This window comes from Myripristis murdjan, chromosome 11 (assembly GCF_902150065.1).
Source record: "Myripristis murdjan chromosome 11, fMyrMur1.1, whole genome shotgun sequence".
In the NCBI taxonomy this organism is placed as follows: Eukaryota; Metazoa; Chordata; class Actinopteri; order Holocentriformes; family Holocentridae; genus Myripristis; species Myripristis murdjan.
The window spans coordinates 12568038-12588823 of record NC_043990.1 but is presented as its reverse complement, the minus strand read 5'-3'; the positions used below and the strand labels follow the sequence as shown (position 1 = coordinate 12588823).

The 20786-nt window shown below is 40.5% G+C and overlaps 1 protein-coding gene across 1 annotated transcript in view; it reads left to right on the top strand.

Moving 5' to 3' along the window:
- The window catches only part of LOC115367586 (dolichyl-diphosphooligosaccharide--protein glycosyltransferase subunit STT3B), an 87527-nt gene that overhangs the window by 32430 nt on the left and 34311 nt on the right, over positions 1–20786 (top strand). The window contains exon 2 of the mRNA XM_030063378.1: positions 16004–16112. Within this exon, the coding sequence (XP_029919238.1) occupies positions 16004–16112 (109 nt within the window). The remainder of the gene's footprint in view (positions 1–16003; positions 16113–20786) is intronic.

The window sequence follows — 20786 nt, the reverse complement described above, 5'->3', positions numbered from 1 at the left end:
CCACCTTTAGAGTTCTGAAAAAAAGTTGTCTATGAGCTTGATTGTTCATTCAGTGAATTCTTTGTTGAACATCTTATATTAATTAGATGCAATCTAAATAAAACGTCGTTATGGTCACACCGTGAACCAGCTTTTTTCTGGTAGCTTCTAGCCTGATATTCTGTGACCTCCCTTCCAATGAAGAGCTCCCATTGTTTACTTAAGTGGATCCTGGACTATATTGGTTACATTACCAAGGGTAGGCTGTTGAAAGTAAACCCTGCCTTTGCTGCTGTACAGCATTCTCTGCTGAGCTGTTGGGTTCAGGATATACTCATGAATACTCTATTTCTGTACAAGTGTCCTTTCAGTGGGTCAGCATGGGTTCTTGGTATCTCCCAGTGAAATTCCTCTATGCTACGGGCTTGAAAAAGGAAAGATGAACAGTTGTGTTGATTGTAGCTCGCCCTAGTCTAGCAGTCATAGAAAACTAATTTGTAACACTGCCTAGGTAAAATGTCAGTCATGAGGAATTTATTGACTTCAGTTCTTTTATTACTTTGTTTCTTATTTAATATTTGCGGGGTTTGTGACACCGCTGCTACATTGAACCAATCCAAGAGTCAGGAATTATTTCTGCAATGTCGAGTCAATTGTTGATTAAATTTGGCTCCATGTAGCACTCTCTTTATAAATCGACTGTTATTATCACACAGTGCCATGCATACTCACACTGTACATGTAGAAATCCAGAGTAAAAGAACACAGTTATTTGCACATCTCTCTTGACACCAGCACAGTACTGGTGTGTTCTGGTAGGCTTAACTTTTTCCATTAGAGAACCTCTCTGCAAACCATTTATTTTGCATAAGATTGTATTTGGTAGTACTACAATTGTTCAAGTAGAGCACTCCAGACAAGTTGGCCTCATTGGACTTGGTTGACCAGCCACATTCTTCTTTGTCATTCTGTCACGGGTAGCTGCTGAATCACACTGGGCAACTGCTTTGTTCAGAGCACTAATCTCCTTACAGTTGTGTTTGGTGCAAAACACAGCATGCTGTGGGTTGTGAAATGGACCTCTGTACCAAACCCCCTCTTCAATTTTTTTAATAGAGTTCCACAGCTCTGTGCCCTCCGCTGGCAGCAATAGCAGCAGACTGATGCCTTGTACCCAGAGGTTAAACACTTACCGTTTCCTCTTTGTCACAAGTTGTGTACACATTTAAAGTTTTGATGCGTACTGCTGAACAGCTCATATAGTATAGAGTAGCCCTTTGCCGTGCTGTAACTTTCAACATTGTCCTCCCGACGAGCTTTGCCAGTCAGACAGCATCAAAACTCCTGCCAGACCCTTTTTTTCAGCCGTAAAAATGATCTATAGTTTTATTACATATATACTTTATCATAGTCAATGATTTCCTCAGTGGTTGTAGTGGTACCAAGATTTTATGCACAAATATCATTTTTGCACGAATTGAAATAGTGATTAGAGCTACATTATGTAAGTTTTTCATGGAAAAAAAAATTCATAAGTTAGTTGCACGGTCAGCCATGAAGCGCGTTGGGGAATCTTCTCAGTATACAGGAAGTGGGGCATTTTGCATAATAAGTAAACAAAGAAAATTACACTGCTGTCTGCAGGCTATCATGGATTGTGGTAGGTGCAGTGGTACATGGCAGACACCGCTCCAAAGGGATTTGCTTCACTGCCTCCACATTCAACTGGACAAAAAAAAGTATCAGATCTTTTACAGTCTTCAAGCAAAAAAAGAAGTGATAAGAACCAGCCAAACAAGAATAAATATTGACACTGTCTTTAATCTAAGTACAAACCTCAAGGAGTGGCAGGGCAACAGAACTGATGCAGCAGTAGACGCAGTCTATTTTTAATGGACAGGTAAAAAAAAAAAAAAAAAAGTCAAATATTACCCACTTAATTCTTGTGATAGTTTGATCTCCATCAATCATTATTAGTAATGTGAATATTGACTGTAGCCTCCTAGCAGCTAACCAGTTGTACGTAGCTGTGATAATTTATTGCTTAGTGTTTTCAGCTAACCAGTCAGTTGCTATCCTACAAGTAACAACAATTAGATAGTGTTGTTGGTCTCTGTATTTGTTTAGTGCTTTGATGTGGCAAAGTTGAGCTGTTACACAGGAATATGAAGCATAAAGCAACAAGGCAATGGGGTGACACCAGTTTCTTCATGGACGTTAGCCTGGAATTGTTAATGCTAGTTAGTGTTGAGGCTCTGTACCCTGTTACTGCAGCAAGTGCACTGCTGGAGAAATAGCTCTGCTTGGCTTGAGATGCTCCAAAAACAAGTCCTGTTTTCACATTTTAGTTCATATGACCAGTTTACCATGCGCAGATAACTAAATGTAGAAGATTTGTTTGTGGAGTAGCACATGATATTTGCTTTTATCTAAAAATAAATGATGCAAAGTCTAGTCTGTTTTGACATTTTTGTCTAAAGATATGTCCTGATTGCAACAATGAGATGAACAATTTGGAGTGAGTCACTGTCAGAGGTACCAGCATGTGCAAATTAGAGGGATGGGACACATTTCTATGAATTCTGATAGCTTTATTAATAGTAATATGCTTTTGTGTGGATTGTCTGACTTCATCTTCCCCTTTTTTGTGTTGGATGTGCCTCTCTAATAATAGCTATAGAACTGTGGTATTGTAGTATTAACACAATAAACATCACACAAATGCTATCAAAGAAACTAATAAAATTACTACCAAGAAATGCCACACATATATTAAACAATGAGACCCTGAGAATTGCCTTCAGTATTCCTGCGTCTCAGCAGTCGCCTCACTGTAAGAAGTATGTGCAGAAGTGATGTGCATCTCACACAGTGAGACTGATTCAGTATGCATCTCAATAGATGATCATTTTAAGTAGCCAATGATTCTGCTGTATCATAATCTCATACAATGTGGTGTGATAGGATGCAATGCCACACTGTGAATCTTTGATTCTGTTAATGCTGTAGTTCTACTATTAGTTGCAAGAAGAGGTCCTGATAGATTTACAAAAACCCAGTGGGAGAGAGAGGATGGGACATTAATAGTGTTAACATTTCATTAGGAATCTCATTTATACTGTAAATCTATAAACAATACTTAAAAACTGTTTATAATGCACTATTGCAGTGAAATACGGTGATACTCTGTTTCATATCAAGAGTGCTGTGGCTTTGGTAATAGAATTTGACCGTACAGAGGAAATGAGGTATGGAGGAACATTTTGATGCTACCTTTTTCCATGTTTGAAGCTGCAAGTAGTGTCGCTCACTTTCCCAAAGCGACTCCATGACCTCTCTAGATGTACTGCAGGTGATTAGTGGTGCTAACTGTGTATTTCATCTGACCTGATGTGACCCTTTACACTCAGAGGGAGAATGAGAGCTCCAGGGGCAGGGAAAACGGGAGAGAAATGCATACACAGTTAGTTGATGCCCAAAATAATTTGTATGCACGTCATATCAGGATGTATCGGTACGCAAAGTGCTGCATCGACTTTTCCAGCTTCCAGCTTTGTGCCGATACAGGCCCTCTGAATCAATTTAGCCATATCTCACACATTAAGTCCGGTGCAACTAGATACATCAGTGAATCGTTATGCCCCTAATATGCAATGTTAAAGCCATGACCTCTAAATATCCAATTAGCTGCAGACCTGCCAGCTTGTCTATGCCTTCAGTGCTGGAATTCTATAACAATTAGACACACATGGCATAGTGACAATGGGAGTGTAAATATTTTGCTCAGTTTCATATGCTGTTGTCTTATGGGCCAAACATCTGCCTGCCACTGTCTGTGAAATTAATGAAGCCTATGTAATTGGCAAACAGCCTATTGCTATTGTTCTGTTTCAGGCAATGTTGCTCAACAGTTAACTTTAAAACATGGAATCTCAGTTATTGAGATAACATTTTTCAAACAATCGATCCTTTGGGATGTTTGGGAACGTTATGAGCATGTCACTAATGCAGTGTAACTTGGCAAGAGGCAATAGACAGGGACATATGTTAAATCATAGTTATAGTAAATTGGTTCTAATAGATCTATGTGCTCTCAGCTGTGTTTAGGCAGTTGGATGATTAGACTAGGATCGCTAGCTATAAAGTGATTGGGGAAGATAATTCATGTGAATTGGAGGCCAGGAGCCATATTACAGAAGCTTCCTGACTTGTAGATCCCATCTTAACTGTCTGGTAGCCATGTTAATTAGGGTTGAGACAACTAAAGATAGGACAAACACAAGTTAGGATTGCTGTATTACACAAGCATCCTAACTTCCCAAAATCTCAAATAAACTTATCAAATACAACATAACCAAAATAGGAAAAATCCTGTCTTAGATGATTCTGTCTTAACTTAAGACTTAACATAGGAAATTTTTGTCCCAGACCAACTGAACAGATATTTTATTTTTTGTTAAGATTATTTGTCGGGCATTTCTGCTTTATTAGACAGTCACAGTGGAGAGAGACAGGAAAGACATGGCAGAGAGAGGGAACATGCAGCAAAGGGTCTGGTCCAGATTCAAACCCAGGCGGCTGTAGCTTAGCTTTAGTATTATGTAGTACCCACTCTAAAGAGTGAGCCACCAGGGCGCCCACTGTTCAAATTTATCTGTAACTTAGAATAACTTTTTAGTTTAACAGGATATTTTATGGATTTTGAAGCAAGGAGATCCAAAAGCAATTAGAAGTGTTTATCTGTAGCAGATCACACTTTGAAGTAAACATCCCCATCCCTGTTGAGTACTCATGACAGAGCTGAGTGTGTGCTTGGCAGACTCGAGAAGTCAGGCAGATGGATAATGCGTCACATTCTTGCATTAGTTTTGCCCTCTTTTTGAACTGGTGCGCAAATGAAATCAGACATGCATTCTTGAATCATCAAAGAGCGTTGTTGACCCTATTTAAATAGCCTGTCTAAGAGAATACCTAATTTCTGAATCAATGCTTCTGTTAGGCCCACTAAGTATTGTTATTCTGTCATTTTACTGTATAGTTAATGCCAAGCTGTTTTCACACAGGTTTGAATAAGGGCTTATGCTACAGTACTGTGAAAAAGTAATTAGGATGTCAATACCATGCTGCCCTCTGTGTGGAAAGTAGAGCTCACTGGCTGATTGCCTTCAAATGATTCACATTGAGTATTTTACCAAAATAGTGGCATGTTCCAAGAGTGAACAAATCTTGAGCCTCTGGACTCCTCATGAATTTGGTGTTAGGGTAAGAAAACTCACAGCATAGAGCCTAAGCACAGATTAGCAAAAATGGAGCACAGTCTGATAAAGACTGCTCCATTTCAAAATTGGAAGACTCTGCTCCCAGCAGCTTTTTACATCCCAAACTCTGTTTTATGTGTGATTCTTCATTTTCACTCTGTCAAAATTTGGAGGTGTTGGAGCAAATAAACAACATTGGTTTACAGCTTTTCTGTGTCTGATGGTTTGTCCTGGGCAGAGCACAAGTGCTGTTCTGTAAAAAAATTTTTTCTCCTAGACAAGTCAGTATTTCTGCCATTATTACATCTTTATTTCTAGTAGATGCTCTGACAGAGCTTGTCATTTTTCGTTTTTTATTCATTGGTTTGAATAGGCAGTAGGTAGGCTTTTCTTCAATACTAAACACCACCTAGGAGGTGAGGCAGAAATCATCTGGTTGTGTTTTCTTAGTAACTACTGCCAGCTGGCTGGGTCAGAAAAGTTAAAATTGTGACTGACAAGGTTTCTTCCAAAAAAAAGTTGCTTGGCCAGGGGATGAGTGTGCGGGCTCCCTACCGCAGTGCAGAACCATCCAGTGAAGCTTAAGCCCTATAATCAAAATAATGACTGCACTGTGATTTGTTACATCGAAACCTGTAGTTGGAAAAAAAAAAGTCCAATAATGTGAAGTTGCCTGTTTGTTTATTTAGACTTTTTCCATTTTGTTTTCTTCTGAGAACATAAATAGATGTCAAATTATGAAAGAGTTCTAATCAGATTATTCATTGATTCCTCAATATTTTTCATGGACTTTAAGCTGAAGGAACCAATGCCTCAGATGATACTACCACTATTCTTACACTATGACTTTTTACTCACTGTAGATTTTATTGCAACATTCCATTCATCTTACATTTTCAAAGGAGCAGCTTGAATGCCCCAAGTTGAAAAAAAAAATTAAAAAAAAAATCATCTCAGAATCGAAAGGTGCTCTACATCAATGTCGTTTTTTTCTGAACTTTCTTAATGGTTCAGTGGAGAGGCAGGACATCTTCGGAAACTCTTGTAAGCAATAAACATGACAGATCACCCAGAGCTTTACAGTATTTCCTCGGAGCTTTGTGTCTTCACAAACTGGAGTTGCCATCATCTAAACAGAAAACAGCACGGCTGGAGGCAAATTAGAGCTGCTCTTGAATTTTCTGCTAACTTCTTTCTCATGGTGACTCAGCTGATTGTCTGACGATTCTGCGCCTAGCGACAACACAAACATGCAGCCGGCTGCTCTGTTTTGTAGGCTTAAACAAAAAAAGGCAATGCTGTGTGCCTCTTGTTGTTCAGCCGTCAAAATGACTGTGTGATCAGACCCAGGCTGCTTTCTGCTATATCTACCTCATTTCCCATTATTGACACTGTTGACATCACTACCCACAACCAACACTGCTAAGTACAGTCCTTTTTGCCTTTTGTATTGTCAAAAGAAGTAATGTTAGATGCGTTTATGTATTTTTTCTTGTAATGGTGTAGAAGAGGCTGTGAGCTTGGAAAACCCTAGTCTTGGAGATTTTCAGCTCTTAATTCTAGGAAATTATTGAAAGTCAGTGTTAATTTAATGGCTAATTTCTTGTAGCATTAAGGTTACACTGCTCTTTCAACATCCTCAACATTTTCTTTAACTCAAAAGATGAGCTGCACATTCAATCAGATTGAATCCAAGGAACTGTCCCTGCTGTGTCAGCAAGTGTTTACACATTAAAATTACGCTGATTATATTTTTATTGCTTGTTCAGTAATGCCGGAAATGGTTGACTAGGCAGAATCATTAGCTGTGTATTTGGTATTCATCACCTACTGATATTGTTCGTGTTTTAGTTTTTCTTTGCTCCTCCTGTTTGTACAAACAACCGAACATCAGCTGGGACAGAACCTCATCTAGCCTGTTGGCGAGCAAGTAATTACAGCCACTATTTATATTCAGACTTATTAACTAATTTCCTGTAGCATCTGCACAATATTGCTATCACACATCCACAAAATCCAATTATCTACCGGGTCGTTGAGCCAGCAGCCACGTAATTTAACCTACTATCCCCACTACCAGCCCGCCATCCCCCTTCACTACTACCACCCGAAGGCAGGAAGCTTTGGCACTGGACCCCCACATGTTATGCCAGGGAGCCTCATCTTGTCTTGGTGATAGCGGGCATGCTGGACACTCAGCACTATTATAAGCACAGCTTTGGCAGCTATCCAGTGAGTTGGCCAATGTGACCCGCTTCTTTCCACTACCGTGGTCATATTAGTTTCAGGTCAGGAGGGGAAGGTGCTGAGAGCTTATCATGGTCACAAACTACCTTGTGGGAGGGGCATGCCATTGTACTTAATTTACTGTAATGGAGAGTAGCTCCTGTGGTTGGTTCTTGGCTTTGTCTTATAAGCTCCCATGGGTCTCCCATCCTCAAACAGCCTGCTGTGATAATTGAATTCTCAGGTAATCCAACCAGAACATCCTGTTGTGACGCTATTAAAAGGCAAATTTTATAGAGTGGAGATACAGTTGTAATCCAGTTGTTCAAGTGATTGTGAAACAGTGAGGGGTTTGCCAGGAAGCCTAAGCAGAATCTTTACTGTTGGGGTGGCACAGAGGTCGAGTTGTTGGAGAGACTGTCCTTCAACTACATGACTCTGGTGTGGTGCCCTGTGTTTGCAAGATGCTGAAACACTACCGGCTGCATGGGTGGTAATCTGTAGCCAAGCTTGTGCTCTGACCTCCCAGGCAGGGGGAGAGCAAAAAGAGAAATTGCCTGCAGGGATCAAGAAAGTATCTCTAAAGATAACTGTTATTCACAGAAATCACATTCACATCACATTCAAATCACATTCAAAATACTACAACAGCTGTATTCAGAGCCCCATCCCATGTGGATAACTGAGTTAGCTGGATAACTGGATAAGTTTGTTGTCAGTTTGACATAAGCCCAGGATTTTCTGTTCCTCAAAGCTAGCTTAAAATTTTGTCTAACTTGTCGCTGCAGCTGCAGCTCCTTGAATTCAAACCTGCAGAATCAAAGGTTTAGTCAGAGTTAGCTGGATTATGATTGTGACTTTTTAAGCTTACCCAATTTGTGAACTTTCTTCCAGGGAAAGCTGAGCCTTTCCTTAAAGAGGAGCCAAAAGATCAAGGCATTATTATAAACAGGCAAGCTTTTAGAAGAGAACCTCAAGGTCCTTTAATATTTGAGAGATACTGTACAGGTCAAATAATTTCCAGTCACATTGAAAGAGTCAAATATAAAGTGAACATTGACTTTTCGGTTTTATGAAAAATCGTGCAATGGTTTAATTCATGTGAACATAATTGCAGTAAACATAGAAAAAATATGTTTAAATTAGTTTGGTCTATCAGCTTGATTGAAACAAATAAAATAAGCTACATTATTGTAAAGTGTCTATGATATGTTTAACCACTGAGGGTAGAGTGTAATCATTTTACTTTGATCAGAGATTTGTCACTTAGCTAAAAAAAACTAATAAACAGTTCTATTGGCCTTGAGTGGACATGCTACGCACAGAAATTTACATGTATTCCTTTTATTTTTGCAATATTTAGGGTCATGTTCAACAAGTCAATATTAGACTGCCTCCTCTGTCAAGCTGATAGTGTGATCCATAGACTCATCCCAGTGTATTGTTAGGACTAGTTGCCTGACAAGGGCAAGGATTTTGCTGTACCTAGATGGTGTGTGCAGAGTGAATTTCAATAGGTAATTTAAATATATGAAATAATGAAGTAATGAAGAAAATATGATTCACTGAGTTCATTAACGTTTCCTAGCTATCTTTAGCTGGAACATTATGTCATGATATATTATTAGTATTAGCCTAATAATAATTAGGTGGCCATTAGCATCAATTGGTGAGTTTTGAATACAGTGTGAATGTTTATTTAAACTGTAAAATCCATCTAACTCCATCCATCTGTCTTTTTTTTTTCTTGTTCTCTGTTAACATAATCCTATATCCTCTGCTCGTTTTGTCACTCTGCTGAGGAGAAAACGCTGCACTCGTTCTGTTGATGGCTGGACCGCAGCAGGCCAGCCCTGTAAAATCTGTTAATGACTGATTGACTGACTGATGTGTAACTTCATCAGTTGGCCCAGTGTTGCTACTTCCTGTAGCCCTCGTTTCAAATTAAAAGCCCATCTGGCGTTTCAGACACAGTCCAGCTGTGTACCAGGTTTTTGACTTAGCCTTGTTTATTTGGTTGTCATGATTTCAAGAATGATTGACATCCTGTCACTGTTCCAGTCACTCATCGTCAAAGTGGAGGGAGAACAGACAACTGTTTGTTTGAATTCAGTGAGTGGACACCTCCGCAGAGTGGTATAATAGCAACTTCATGACATGTCTTAAAATTCTGAATGTATATAACAGAAACACTGCCAAGGTCTGCACTCAGCCTGTTTGTTTAAAGGATTTGTATTGACAGTTTCCTCTTCCTTTGCTTATGCTTTTTCAGTGGTTTGTCATGCGAGGGACGTGACAACATGTTTGCACATCACTTTATCCACTTGCAGTTTACATGAGGTCATGGAGTCTGTGGAGCAAACAACGAGCAGGTGTTTTCCAGCTCAAGTTGTAGGTTTTGAAGTTGTGCTCAGAGCTTGTCTTCCAGGTCCCCAAGCAATCTTTGAGTTTGAAGGGAGCTGGCTAATTAGTCAAGGTGACGATCAAATTCCCAGAAACAGACATCGACTTTGACAGTCACCAGATAGTGAGTTGCAGGGAAACACCAATGATGCTTCTGATTATGTGGTTGGTATTAAATGAGGCATTACTGGTTTGCAAAACATAATGAAGCACATTTAGTCATGCTGATGATGGCTTTGTCTCAACAGGAAACTGCTGATCACGAAAACAGATCTTCACTAAAATTTATTTTAACACCTGCAGGTGATCTCAAGTGCACAAATGCCACTCTTAATTTACATTTTTGCTTTGAGATCTTATGTAAAGGATTCATATCGAAACTTATTTTTCTCTGTCTCATTTTCCTGGCAGACAAAGCTAGGAGTTTTTTTTTGTTGTTGTTGTTGAAATGGTATCAGGGGCGTGCCACTCAGCTTGAAGCTCACCTGCTTGCTGGTTGTTGGTGGTACAGCAGCATCAGCAGTAGTGTGCTCTGTGGCCTGGGACCAAATCGGCAGTTATGCATTAAATTGCTAATGCGCCTGGCAGAGCTACATTATCCGCCCCATCAAAGTGACAAGCGCAGGGATAAAGCACTCCGCTCTGCTGTCCATGAGATCATTGGAAAATGGGTTTTGTGGATATGGCATGGCAGCTGGCAAAGTTTCTTTTAGAGTGCTTTCTGTGGATTCGTTTTATTTCTGCCTCACTGCTTTGACAGCTGAAGAACAATGAGGCTGAAGTGGCTGGCCGGCTCCACCTGCGCTGGAGGGGCCTCTGTGGTAGAACTCTCTCACACCTGGCTGCGTCTGACCTACTCTGCCGCTTTGCACTTTGTACAACTTTGTGGCTCTTTGCACACCTCACAATGTAAGGAAAAAAACACTCGTTGCAAGAGAAAAAAAATCTGTCTGGTTGGACTTTAGATTTTGAAAAGGGAATAGAGTTTGGCTGGCCACTATGAACTATGTGCAGTAAAATAAGCTTTGCTGGCTGGCAGGACCAAGTTGCAGTGCCAGATCTTTGTTGGCTGATACCACCGAGTTGGATTGGAAAGAGTTTTGTTGGGAAGTACCACTGTCTTTGTGGGTTGGGGAAAAAGTAAAAATAGATTAATCATTTTTATTTATTTAACCTTTATTTAACCAGGTAAAAATCTCTTGCAATTAGCCCATTTTCAAGAGAGACCTGGCCAAGAAGGCAGCATTAAACAAGAATATATCAAAGTTATGAATAAAGACGGCAAAGTCTTACTTGAAGAATAAAAGGTGCATTTTACTAGTCAGACGGCTTAAGAGCAGGGATAATGGCACTGTATTGGTGTTTTTCAAAGTCTGTATGTAACGGATATGTTCCAGCTGAATGGTTGGTTGTCCTGGTCCATCATGTGTCACGTCTCCGGCCTTCTTTTGACTTCAGGTTGTTGAGTAATCTGATCTGATTACCTAAGGAGCCACAGGGATAAACAGTCCTACTTTCCCCTTCACTCTGAAATTGCTTGCTTGTCAATGATTATCATTGGCTTATACAACATGAGGAGATCTGAGGATGTCATTTGTGTAAGTGGGCGTATGTGTGTGTTGTGTCCCAAAATGAAATATATCATTTGATGAATTATGAATGAGCCACAACACACAGACACCATTATGGTTTCATTTTTTTAGATAGGCTGTCACAGTGAGTGAAAGTACGTAGCTAACTGAAACGTGTTACACACGCTTGCACAAGTCAGCTCCTCAGTAGCTTTTGTGACACCAATTCCAAGCCTCTTTTAAAAGCAAAATGCAAGTTTTAGGTTCCTATTTTTGGCTTGTTTTTCCCTCAGGGCATGAAAAAAGTCTGCAGCTCATTTCTCAGTAAAATGATCACTTTTTTTCCAGTGGCTTATAAACAGAGTTGCCGGGGTCATGAAAACGTTAAAAAGTCACCAAATCTAAAATAGTTTTTTTTCTACCCCAGGTAAATGGAAAAACGAAAATGTCATGTTAATTTGTTTGTTATGTTGCATTACAAATTGAACCTGGTTGCTTGTAGATATTGATATAAAACAGAAACTAAACAAAATATAGCAAAATTGGATTTGGTGTCATGGAATACTCATGAAAATGTCATGGAAATGGATAAAATGTGTTGGAAATGTGGACAATGCAGTGAGAGGGTAAAAAAGGAGAACCTTTAAATGAAAGAACTTTCAAAGTGCTTATTGGAAACCACTCCACAATCTCAGGTTGAGATGACTAAGGTCTGGGTGCTGTGTGCTTAATTGAAAGAGAGGGTCCAAGTCAGTTTCAGGTGTAATATGGAGGCAGGACCCTTATACATTTTGGTATGTGTTGGCTTGTTGCTGGCACAAACGGCAGTTTTTTGACAAATTAAAACAAATTGTCAGCCAAAATTTCTGGTGGCTAATATGACAAATCAATCAACATAACTGAATTAAATGCATGACCTTTAAACTTGGAGCTGGCACAGATGGTTACCATGGTTACCATGGCATTTGCAGGGGCATTTCTTTGACTTGATTTAATACAGAAAAAAAATATTGGGCCGAGTTGGGCTTTTCTCTCAGGTCATAAGGTGGGCTAGTAGATTACAAAGTAGCTTTGTCAGACAGGAGACGTGGCATGCATGAAATGTGCACCATGGTACGGGCCCCTGCATTTGTCCGACTTTACTTAACACTAGATAAAACCTAAGGTCAGGTTATACTTTGCAATTCTGCCAGGGTCTGCTTGGGTCTGTGTGACATGAATTTCATCGCTACCCAAGTTTGTCGATGTCCACACACCCATTACTATGTGCCTCTCAGATTTTGTGACTGTGCTGACTGTCTGCATATACAAGCACATCACCGTTGGCCACATTCATATACAAACTTTGAACACATCTGTGTGTGCATCCCTGTCTGCTTGTCTGCATCCACTGTTCACATCTGCATGGACATCGAAAATGTGTCATTGTGCACATTTGCAGTAGTCACATTGCTGGATGCGCAATGTCAAGTAAGGCAAATTAACTCAAACATTTTATGCTGCAATTTATTTGCTGCTTGATAGGTTCTTATTTTTTATTTTTCATAATCAATCTAAGGGTTCTTGGATAAAGAGGTTGTTGCCAGTGACATGCAGGCTCTGTTTGCACAGCGATCAGTTCACTTTGTGTTCTGGTGAAAGGGTGTTCTTGATCGCTATAAAACAAACAAATCCTCACAAGTCACCGACCACCACCCACTTTGGTTGTTTGATAAACTGATCAAGAATGATTGTTATTGGTGGTTCACTGCGCATATAGAGCCTGCATGTCACCTACCTGTAAAGATGCACTTGATGTGTCTTCTGTCACAGATCCGTACACTGTAATGCTGTCTGGATGCTGGAGGCGGGCATTCAGTTTCACAAGGCAGATTCTGACATTCTGAGTGTCTGTAAACAACACAGCTGCGACATCATTTGTAAAGTTCAAGAAACATTTAGCATCACTACTCTGCATATCTGGACTGGTTTATTCTGGTTTAAACTGTGGAGTACATGAAGTTACATGGAGCGCATGAAGGAAACAAGTCCTTCCACCATATCACTGACAGCCAGAAGGCCAGCAAGAAATAGTTTATTTTCTGTTGACTCGACTGTCAATAAAATGCATTTGTTGGATCACTGCATTTGGTTTGCATTGTTTATTGCTATTTGAATTTATTCTAGTCTATTTAAAACATGTATCTGGTTGATGTTCTACTTGTTCAGAAAACTGAAGGCTTACCAGTCGTATTAGCCAGCAAAAAAAAAAAAAAGTCTAACAGAAAACCTGTGTGGAGGAGGGAGAAAACCAAACACCTAGTGATGATTAATGAGCTGCACCTCATGCCAGCCATTTTAGACACACTGTCCTGATGGTGAGTCTCAGTAACGCACACTCCAGCAGCTTTGTGACAACTCTGCTGCTGTATCTCCCCCTCTCTCACCCACATTTAGTCTCACACACATACATAACACAGATACCTGAACACATACACACACACACACTCACACACAGACACAGACACATAGTTGTGTGCACAATCATTTGAATCGCTGCCTGCTGAATCATAAGCTGAGGAGTCTTGACTAGATGGAGGGAAGGAAATGCTTCTCTTGTGTATTCGGTTTGTTGACAGACTGGTGTCAGCTATGCTTTTTGAGGTCATGCTTTAACGTGCTCCTGTATTTGTGAAAAGATATGTCTTTCGAGTCTAACCAACTAAAATGTCACTGGAATTTACTTGCATTACCTTTTATTTTTGAACTTGATCTGTGAATGCTTGAGGCAGAGTTGGCCTTCACAGGTTTTTAAAAGTTGCACTTGTGCAGCAAGGCAGATTTGAACATTAAATAAATAAAATTCCAAATCTGAAATCTTTATTTACGATGTAGAGGCAGTCTTGGTAGGCTAGGCAGAGACTGAGGCAGGGAGGGGGGCATCAGAGATAGGTTTAGATGCAGAAAATATAGGCTACTTGAAGTAGTTTGTTGGCCAGCAATATTTTTTTATCCTCTGACTTTTCAAAACATAGTCTTTGCAGGGATTGTTGGGGAAAAAACTGAATCTCATCTTGCATGAAATATATGCGCAGATGGTATGAAAACAGTTGCCAGTGAAAATATATATGGTATATTTTTTGACAGCAAGGTTTGTTTGGTTTATTTCTATGGTTTTAACACAGCATGTCCCCTGGACAATACAGCATCATTGTGCATCATCACCATGAGTGACAGTGGCTATGCATGTTTTTTTTTTTTTTTTTTTTTTTTTTTTTTTACCAGTACCAAATTTGTAGCCTTGCTTGTTGAAACAAAATCTGTGCTGTGAGAATTAGTCTCGTTGCAGTGAAAGTAGCATGTCGCAATGATTGAACACAGCTTATAGTCTGTGCAAGATGAGTGGACGTTAAGAAAACAGTGACAGGTGGATTGTTATTTATTTATTTTTTTGACAGCAAGGGGTCTTTTGTTTATTTGTATGATTACACAATGTTCACAATGTAGCATTTTCAGGAAAAAAATAGGATGCATCCCTTTGACGGATTGATAGTGAATTTACTGCATGCTTTCAGATTTTAACACGTCACAGATAGATATGGCTTTTTAGTATTTTGTTCTCTTCACTGTAACCTGATCTGGTGTTGGCCGGCATATTGAAGGTATTTTTACATCTGATTGAATATCAAAGGTAAGCCACAGCAGAGACGCCTCCTGGTGTGTGAAAGAGCTGATTAGCCACGCTGAGATCAGGTTATTTTCTCTACTCCCTGCTATACCTCTCTATTATTGTCAGTCAAAACAGGTAATTGTCCTTCAGCGCACTGTTCAACCTTGCTGTATGTTCTCTACGCATGAAGTGTCTTACATGAGGTATATGGGCCTTCCTCTGAACATACCATAAAGCAACCGGCTTTAATGAGCTGAGCAGGGAAGAAGGTGTCTCTGAAAATTTACTGAACATTTGCTGCATTCTCTTTGGCTGCGGTCGTCTCCACAGTGTGTCAGCTCTTTTGGTTTACTGCTTGATAGCGTTCCAGACCCCTCTGCTTACCACAGTTACAGCATGAATCAAGGCTGATTTGCAACAGTAACTTTCAGTTATTCTGCGGGATTATTACTTTTCTCTGTCTTAACAACGTCAGACCCATTTTCTGTCTTTGCCACTTTAACGCATGCCAGCAATTTGGAATGCCAGTTGGAATTGCTTGTACAATAACAAGGCTTTCTTCAGAAAATTGCCACAGTGTGAGTGAGAGGCCTTCCTCTCTGCATTTTTGAACCTAGAGCTGACCTGAGAGTTGCTGGCATCAGCACAAAGGCTCACTTGGTGAATGGAGGTTTAAACATCTCCACTCTAACAAGGCAAATTCTCTATAGCTTACCCACTGTGCGCCTTCAGAGAATCTGGAAATAAAACAGCCCATTCTTTTCTAAAGTTCAATGATTTTTGTTCTATCAACAGCCAGAAATGTTAAAGCAAAATGTGGTCTATAAATCGAAAAAGGAGCTTTACTTTCTTTGTCTGTGGGTTTCTATTTTTTCAGTTGTACTCAATGAGTCCTCTTCTCTTTCTCTCCCTTTTAGGTTCAACTACAGATCAACACACCATCTCACCACCAATGGCTTCTACGAGTTCCTCAACTGGTTCGATGAAAGGGCCTGGTACCCTCTGGGCAGGATTGTTGGGGGCACAGTAAGTTTGAACACAAGCCCAACACTGCAAACATAATCATCCCAAACAAAACATTAGCTTGGGAGAAAAAGCTGTTTCCCCACATATACATTTGGCCAAAACCCATGTTTTATGTTTGCATGGTCCCACTCCACACCCAAGAATAATTAGCGAAATGAGGCAACACTAATGTGGGATAGGATGGCTGTAACAGTAACTACAACTAGGTAATAGTACAATGTGCATCTCAGTCCAGAAAACAACCATGGAAAAAGAATCTAATGTTAATGTGGATGTAGGGGGAGTTAAAAATTGAAAATAGACTCACACACTGTCTAATTTGCAGTGATACATTTAATGTGACATTTTGGCACTACACCTTCATCAGCCAATTCATTTGCCTGAGTTAGACAGTGTGTTTGCAACTTTGGATCTACCCGTCCCTCTCTTATGCACCTGTCTCATGAAACAGATACGTGGAGTGTTTTTCTGTTCCATAGGGGGGATTACTCATAGATGTTAGTGAGAGAGAAGATGGTCCTCAGTTAGTGGTACAGGTATACTCACTGCTGTGTGAATGTTTGTGTGTTTTGGAGAGCAAGTGAGGTAGGGTTACTGTAGAGCCTCTGCTGGGTAGCATGGATTTCAATCACACTCCAGCAGCAACAATGAGCTGTTAACTTGACAGATTCCCCTTGGCTGTCATGGCCTCCCTGTTTACCAACAGCGAGAGTTGTTGTGAGACCGCCGTCCTTTTCACTGTGAAATACTACAAGCCGATTCCGCGCAATTTAACTCCCATCTCCCCTGCCTGCCCTGTTCTGTGTAGCTTTTCTCCCAGCCTCATCTCGCCAGCCCTGCTTCCTGTAAACTGTGCTGCTAGAGAGCAGTGAGTAAAATACAACTGGCCTGTCCAGCTTCCTCTCCCCCTTCTCTGACAACCTGACCTCCCTCTCTTCCTCCAAATCAGCTCCCTGGGCCCACCAAGTTCAAGTTCAAGTTTATTTAAAGCCCAGTATCACTGTTTACTCTCTCAAAGGGCTTTGCATGCCCAGAGGTTTACAACAGATAAAACACTCCCTGAATTAATCCTTGTAGTGGGCAAGAAAAAACTCCCCAAAGAATCCCAGGTGCAACAGGGAAGAACTGGAAGAAACCTTGAGAAGGACCACAGAGAGAGGAGACTCCTTCATGGCCTAATAGGTGTGCCATAGGTGCTGACTCAGCATTGCAGTGTGAGCTGTAATCATGGTAGTTAGTGGTGCAACAGCAACACATACCCTTTTTGAGTTTTTGAGTACCATTTAAACCTTGAAATTGTTTCCTTCATATTTAAATCATTGGCACCAGCTGAGAGACGGATGCTGGCACTTGGCAGCTATGTTGTCTTAGTTTCTCTCTTGCTCTCTCCCTCTCTTCTCTTTGTCTCCTCCCTCCCTCTCTCAACTGCCTGCTACGTGCAGTATAGACTTAGCACTGGGGGCCGATTTGGGAGTTCCACTGAGCAGTTGAGACAGCCAAGCGTATCGCTGCTGTGCATCGCTATCAGATGCTGTTATCATTACAGTGGCAAGCAGATGGTGCAGGGCAGGAGCTGTAGCCATGCTAGGTGCTGCTGTTTGAATATAGTGTTGGCTGCTGCACATGGGACACTAGGGATTGGAATCCAAAACCCATCCATCAGCATTCATCTGTCATAGGCAATTACCATCAGCGACTGGTAATTGCCTATGACAAGCCTAACTTGTAATAAAAGGATGTGCTGGTTGTGCTAGAACAAGATTCTTGGACTAGGCCACATACCCATAGGGCGGGAACTGAAACTCATGATTAGACTTGTAATTGAACTTGGAAAGTGTATAGGTCTAAGTTAATTTTCATGATATTTGCAAGATCCCTGGGCTGCATAACGCTTTGTCCTCCACATGCAAATAAGCACACACATCTCATGTCTCCCGCCTGTGAGCTTGTATTTGCGTTTCATGCCTGCACAAATAAAAAACACAGAATAATTCACACATGGTTCATTTTAAGCTGATTATAACCACTCATGCTAAAACCTCCTCTGGTCCAGCTCAGTCTCACAAGTTTGTATCATTTGCCTGTTAAATGTTATGTTGAACATTTTAATTTGCTCAACAAACTATGCTCTCGCTAGACCAATTTTCGAATAGCTGGCACACGAGAGTTTAAATGCTGTCAAGGCTTCGAGTTTGTACGAGGCACAAGGTAGAGCTGTTTCTCACAATTGAAATGTATAGCATCCTCTCTGGCAGCTAGCTATTGGAAGTTACATGCTGAAACACTCTCAGTGTAAATAGTGGGCTTCACAACAACAAAAGAGACTGGCACTTAAAACATTCCCTGTTGGCTGAGCTGTCTGTCAAGATTCCACCTGAAGGTTGAACTTTTTTTTGTGTGTGGAGTGATTCATATAGACTCCTGGTTGGTGTCTGTCTCCCACTGCTTCTTACTAATGCATGTGCTGTCCTTGCAACATGTCATTATTTAAGGCAGAGTTGGTGTTTTGGATTGTAGAGCTCCTCAATATTAAAGTGACAGTTAACCCTATAACAACATTTGATCCATAAAACATCTTGACCGTAAGAATGTAGGTCACGCAGCTACGTTTTTAGCCACCAAGGTCTATGTAAAAAACATGTAATCCACGGCGGCAGAATTTTATACATGTACATTCAACATTTCAATGGCAGGTGAATTTCAGGAAGTGTTTTTTTTTTGGTGAACAGGTGTCTTGTACTTTCTCGCAGAGCACATCCCCATTCACTAGTTGGCCTTCAGCAGGATAGAGGGTGGAGATGGGTTGAGTTGAACAAGGTTTGTGGTGCAAGGCATTATAGTTATTTGAGTGTTCAAGATTCCGTACCACTAAAACCAAGAAGTAAGATCAAAATCTTACAAACTAAAAAAAAAAAAAACTGTTCATGCAGTATAGTGCAGACCTCCGCCAGGTGCATGAAAAAGTACATTAAATCACAGATGTTCTGTGTCAGTAATTAAATCTCGGACATTGTTCAGAAAACAAATCCCCTAGGACATACCTGTGTATGTGTGCCATCAAGACAAATAACGTGTTACGACAGATTACCCCCTGCTTCAGAATTGGTCCCTTGCCACTGGACCACATGCAGTCATACAGATTCAGTAATGGTTTTAGCATGACACATTTGCAGGTCAGCATGCGTTAATGTATAACCAGGTATTCTCTGTGACAGAATTAAAGGAACACTACATAATTTTGGTATGTTTTCATGCCATCTAGCAGCTATTGCTGTCGACATCTGTGTAATTACTCAAAACCTGCTGGATAAATAAAAAGAGAAATGACTGCACAAGTAGCAGATAAACCTAAACTTTGAATACTAGTCTGCCAAAGTCTATGGTACTGTAATGGCCTTTTAAAACAGGAGGGAGAGGTCTGTGTGCACAGCTCAGTTTTGGTATATTACTCCTGGGCCCTGGCCTAATGAAGTAACTAGTTTTAGCAACATAAGTGAGGAAAATAGAGTATGTTTGGTTTGTAATCTTGGTGATGGTGACAATGAATTACACTTACTGTACACTGTATGAATATTTGATTAATATGATTTTCTGCAAAACAAAACAGCATGGCGTGCCTGGATTGGATATAGTCAGAGCTCAAAATCTCAGCAGTCATTGCAGTAACAATGGATTGACTGATATTAATCAACAACACATTTGAACCCCAGGTGCAGTGTTATTTCCACATTTGAGCAAGCAAATTATTACATGTTGTACCTTTCAATAGAGGGGGCAGTAATTTGGCAATGTGCTGCATGTGGTGATGTGGTTGACCACATCAACAAATTATGTTAGCGTGGTACTGGCCCCTCCATAGTGTCTTAGCCCACGGGGCTCTGAGCTGTCATTCTATGCTTGCTAATTGAAGTATTTTATTGTCCTCTACCAGGAATACAACAACACAGTAGAACAGTGCTGTGGCATCAAATGAAATGATGAAGTTGTTACGGGGTCTAGACCCACTGTAACCCACAGTAGACTTAAAGGAAGTTTAGTGTGTTACTATTAGTGCCAGATGGTAAGTCACATTCTGCCTCAGAGGGTTCACCAGCATTTCGGTGGCAGGTGGGGGGGGGTCATTTTATGGCCATACCAAATGCAAATGTCTTCCCTATAACATGCAAATCTATGCAAAGTAATGTGAGATCTAGGAACTAAGGCATTGGGGAGATCTTGCAGAGCCGGTGCACGGTCAGCCACCTGGCTCAGTGATAGGCCTATGTTTATCTCCAGCATTTTATCTGCAATGTCATGATATTGTGAGAGGCTCAAGTCCACTGGGTTTGGATGCAGTAGGACACAAGAGACTTGATGTAAATGGACCCACAGAATTACAGCGAGTATAATAGACCATAGTCCTTGTGGACCTGAAATTGAAAAGACTGTAAGATACTTCTTTTAACCTTTATTTATCCAGAGAATTGTTGAGCAGACTTACTTTTTTTTCAGGAGTGCTGTGCTTGACATTCAGTATAAACATATTCACACATGTGAGCGGCCCAATTCAGCCATAGTCTTCTTCCAGGCTTGAACGATATCCAGAATTTAATATCGTGTTACTGTCTTGTAGGGAGAAAATAGGTCTCTTGGTGCTCACTGGACAAACAATAATACACAAAAGCACAAATGAAC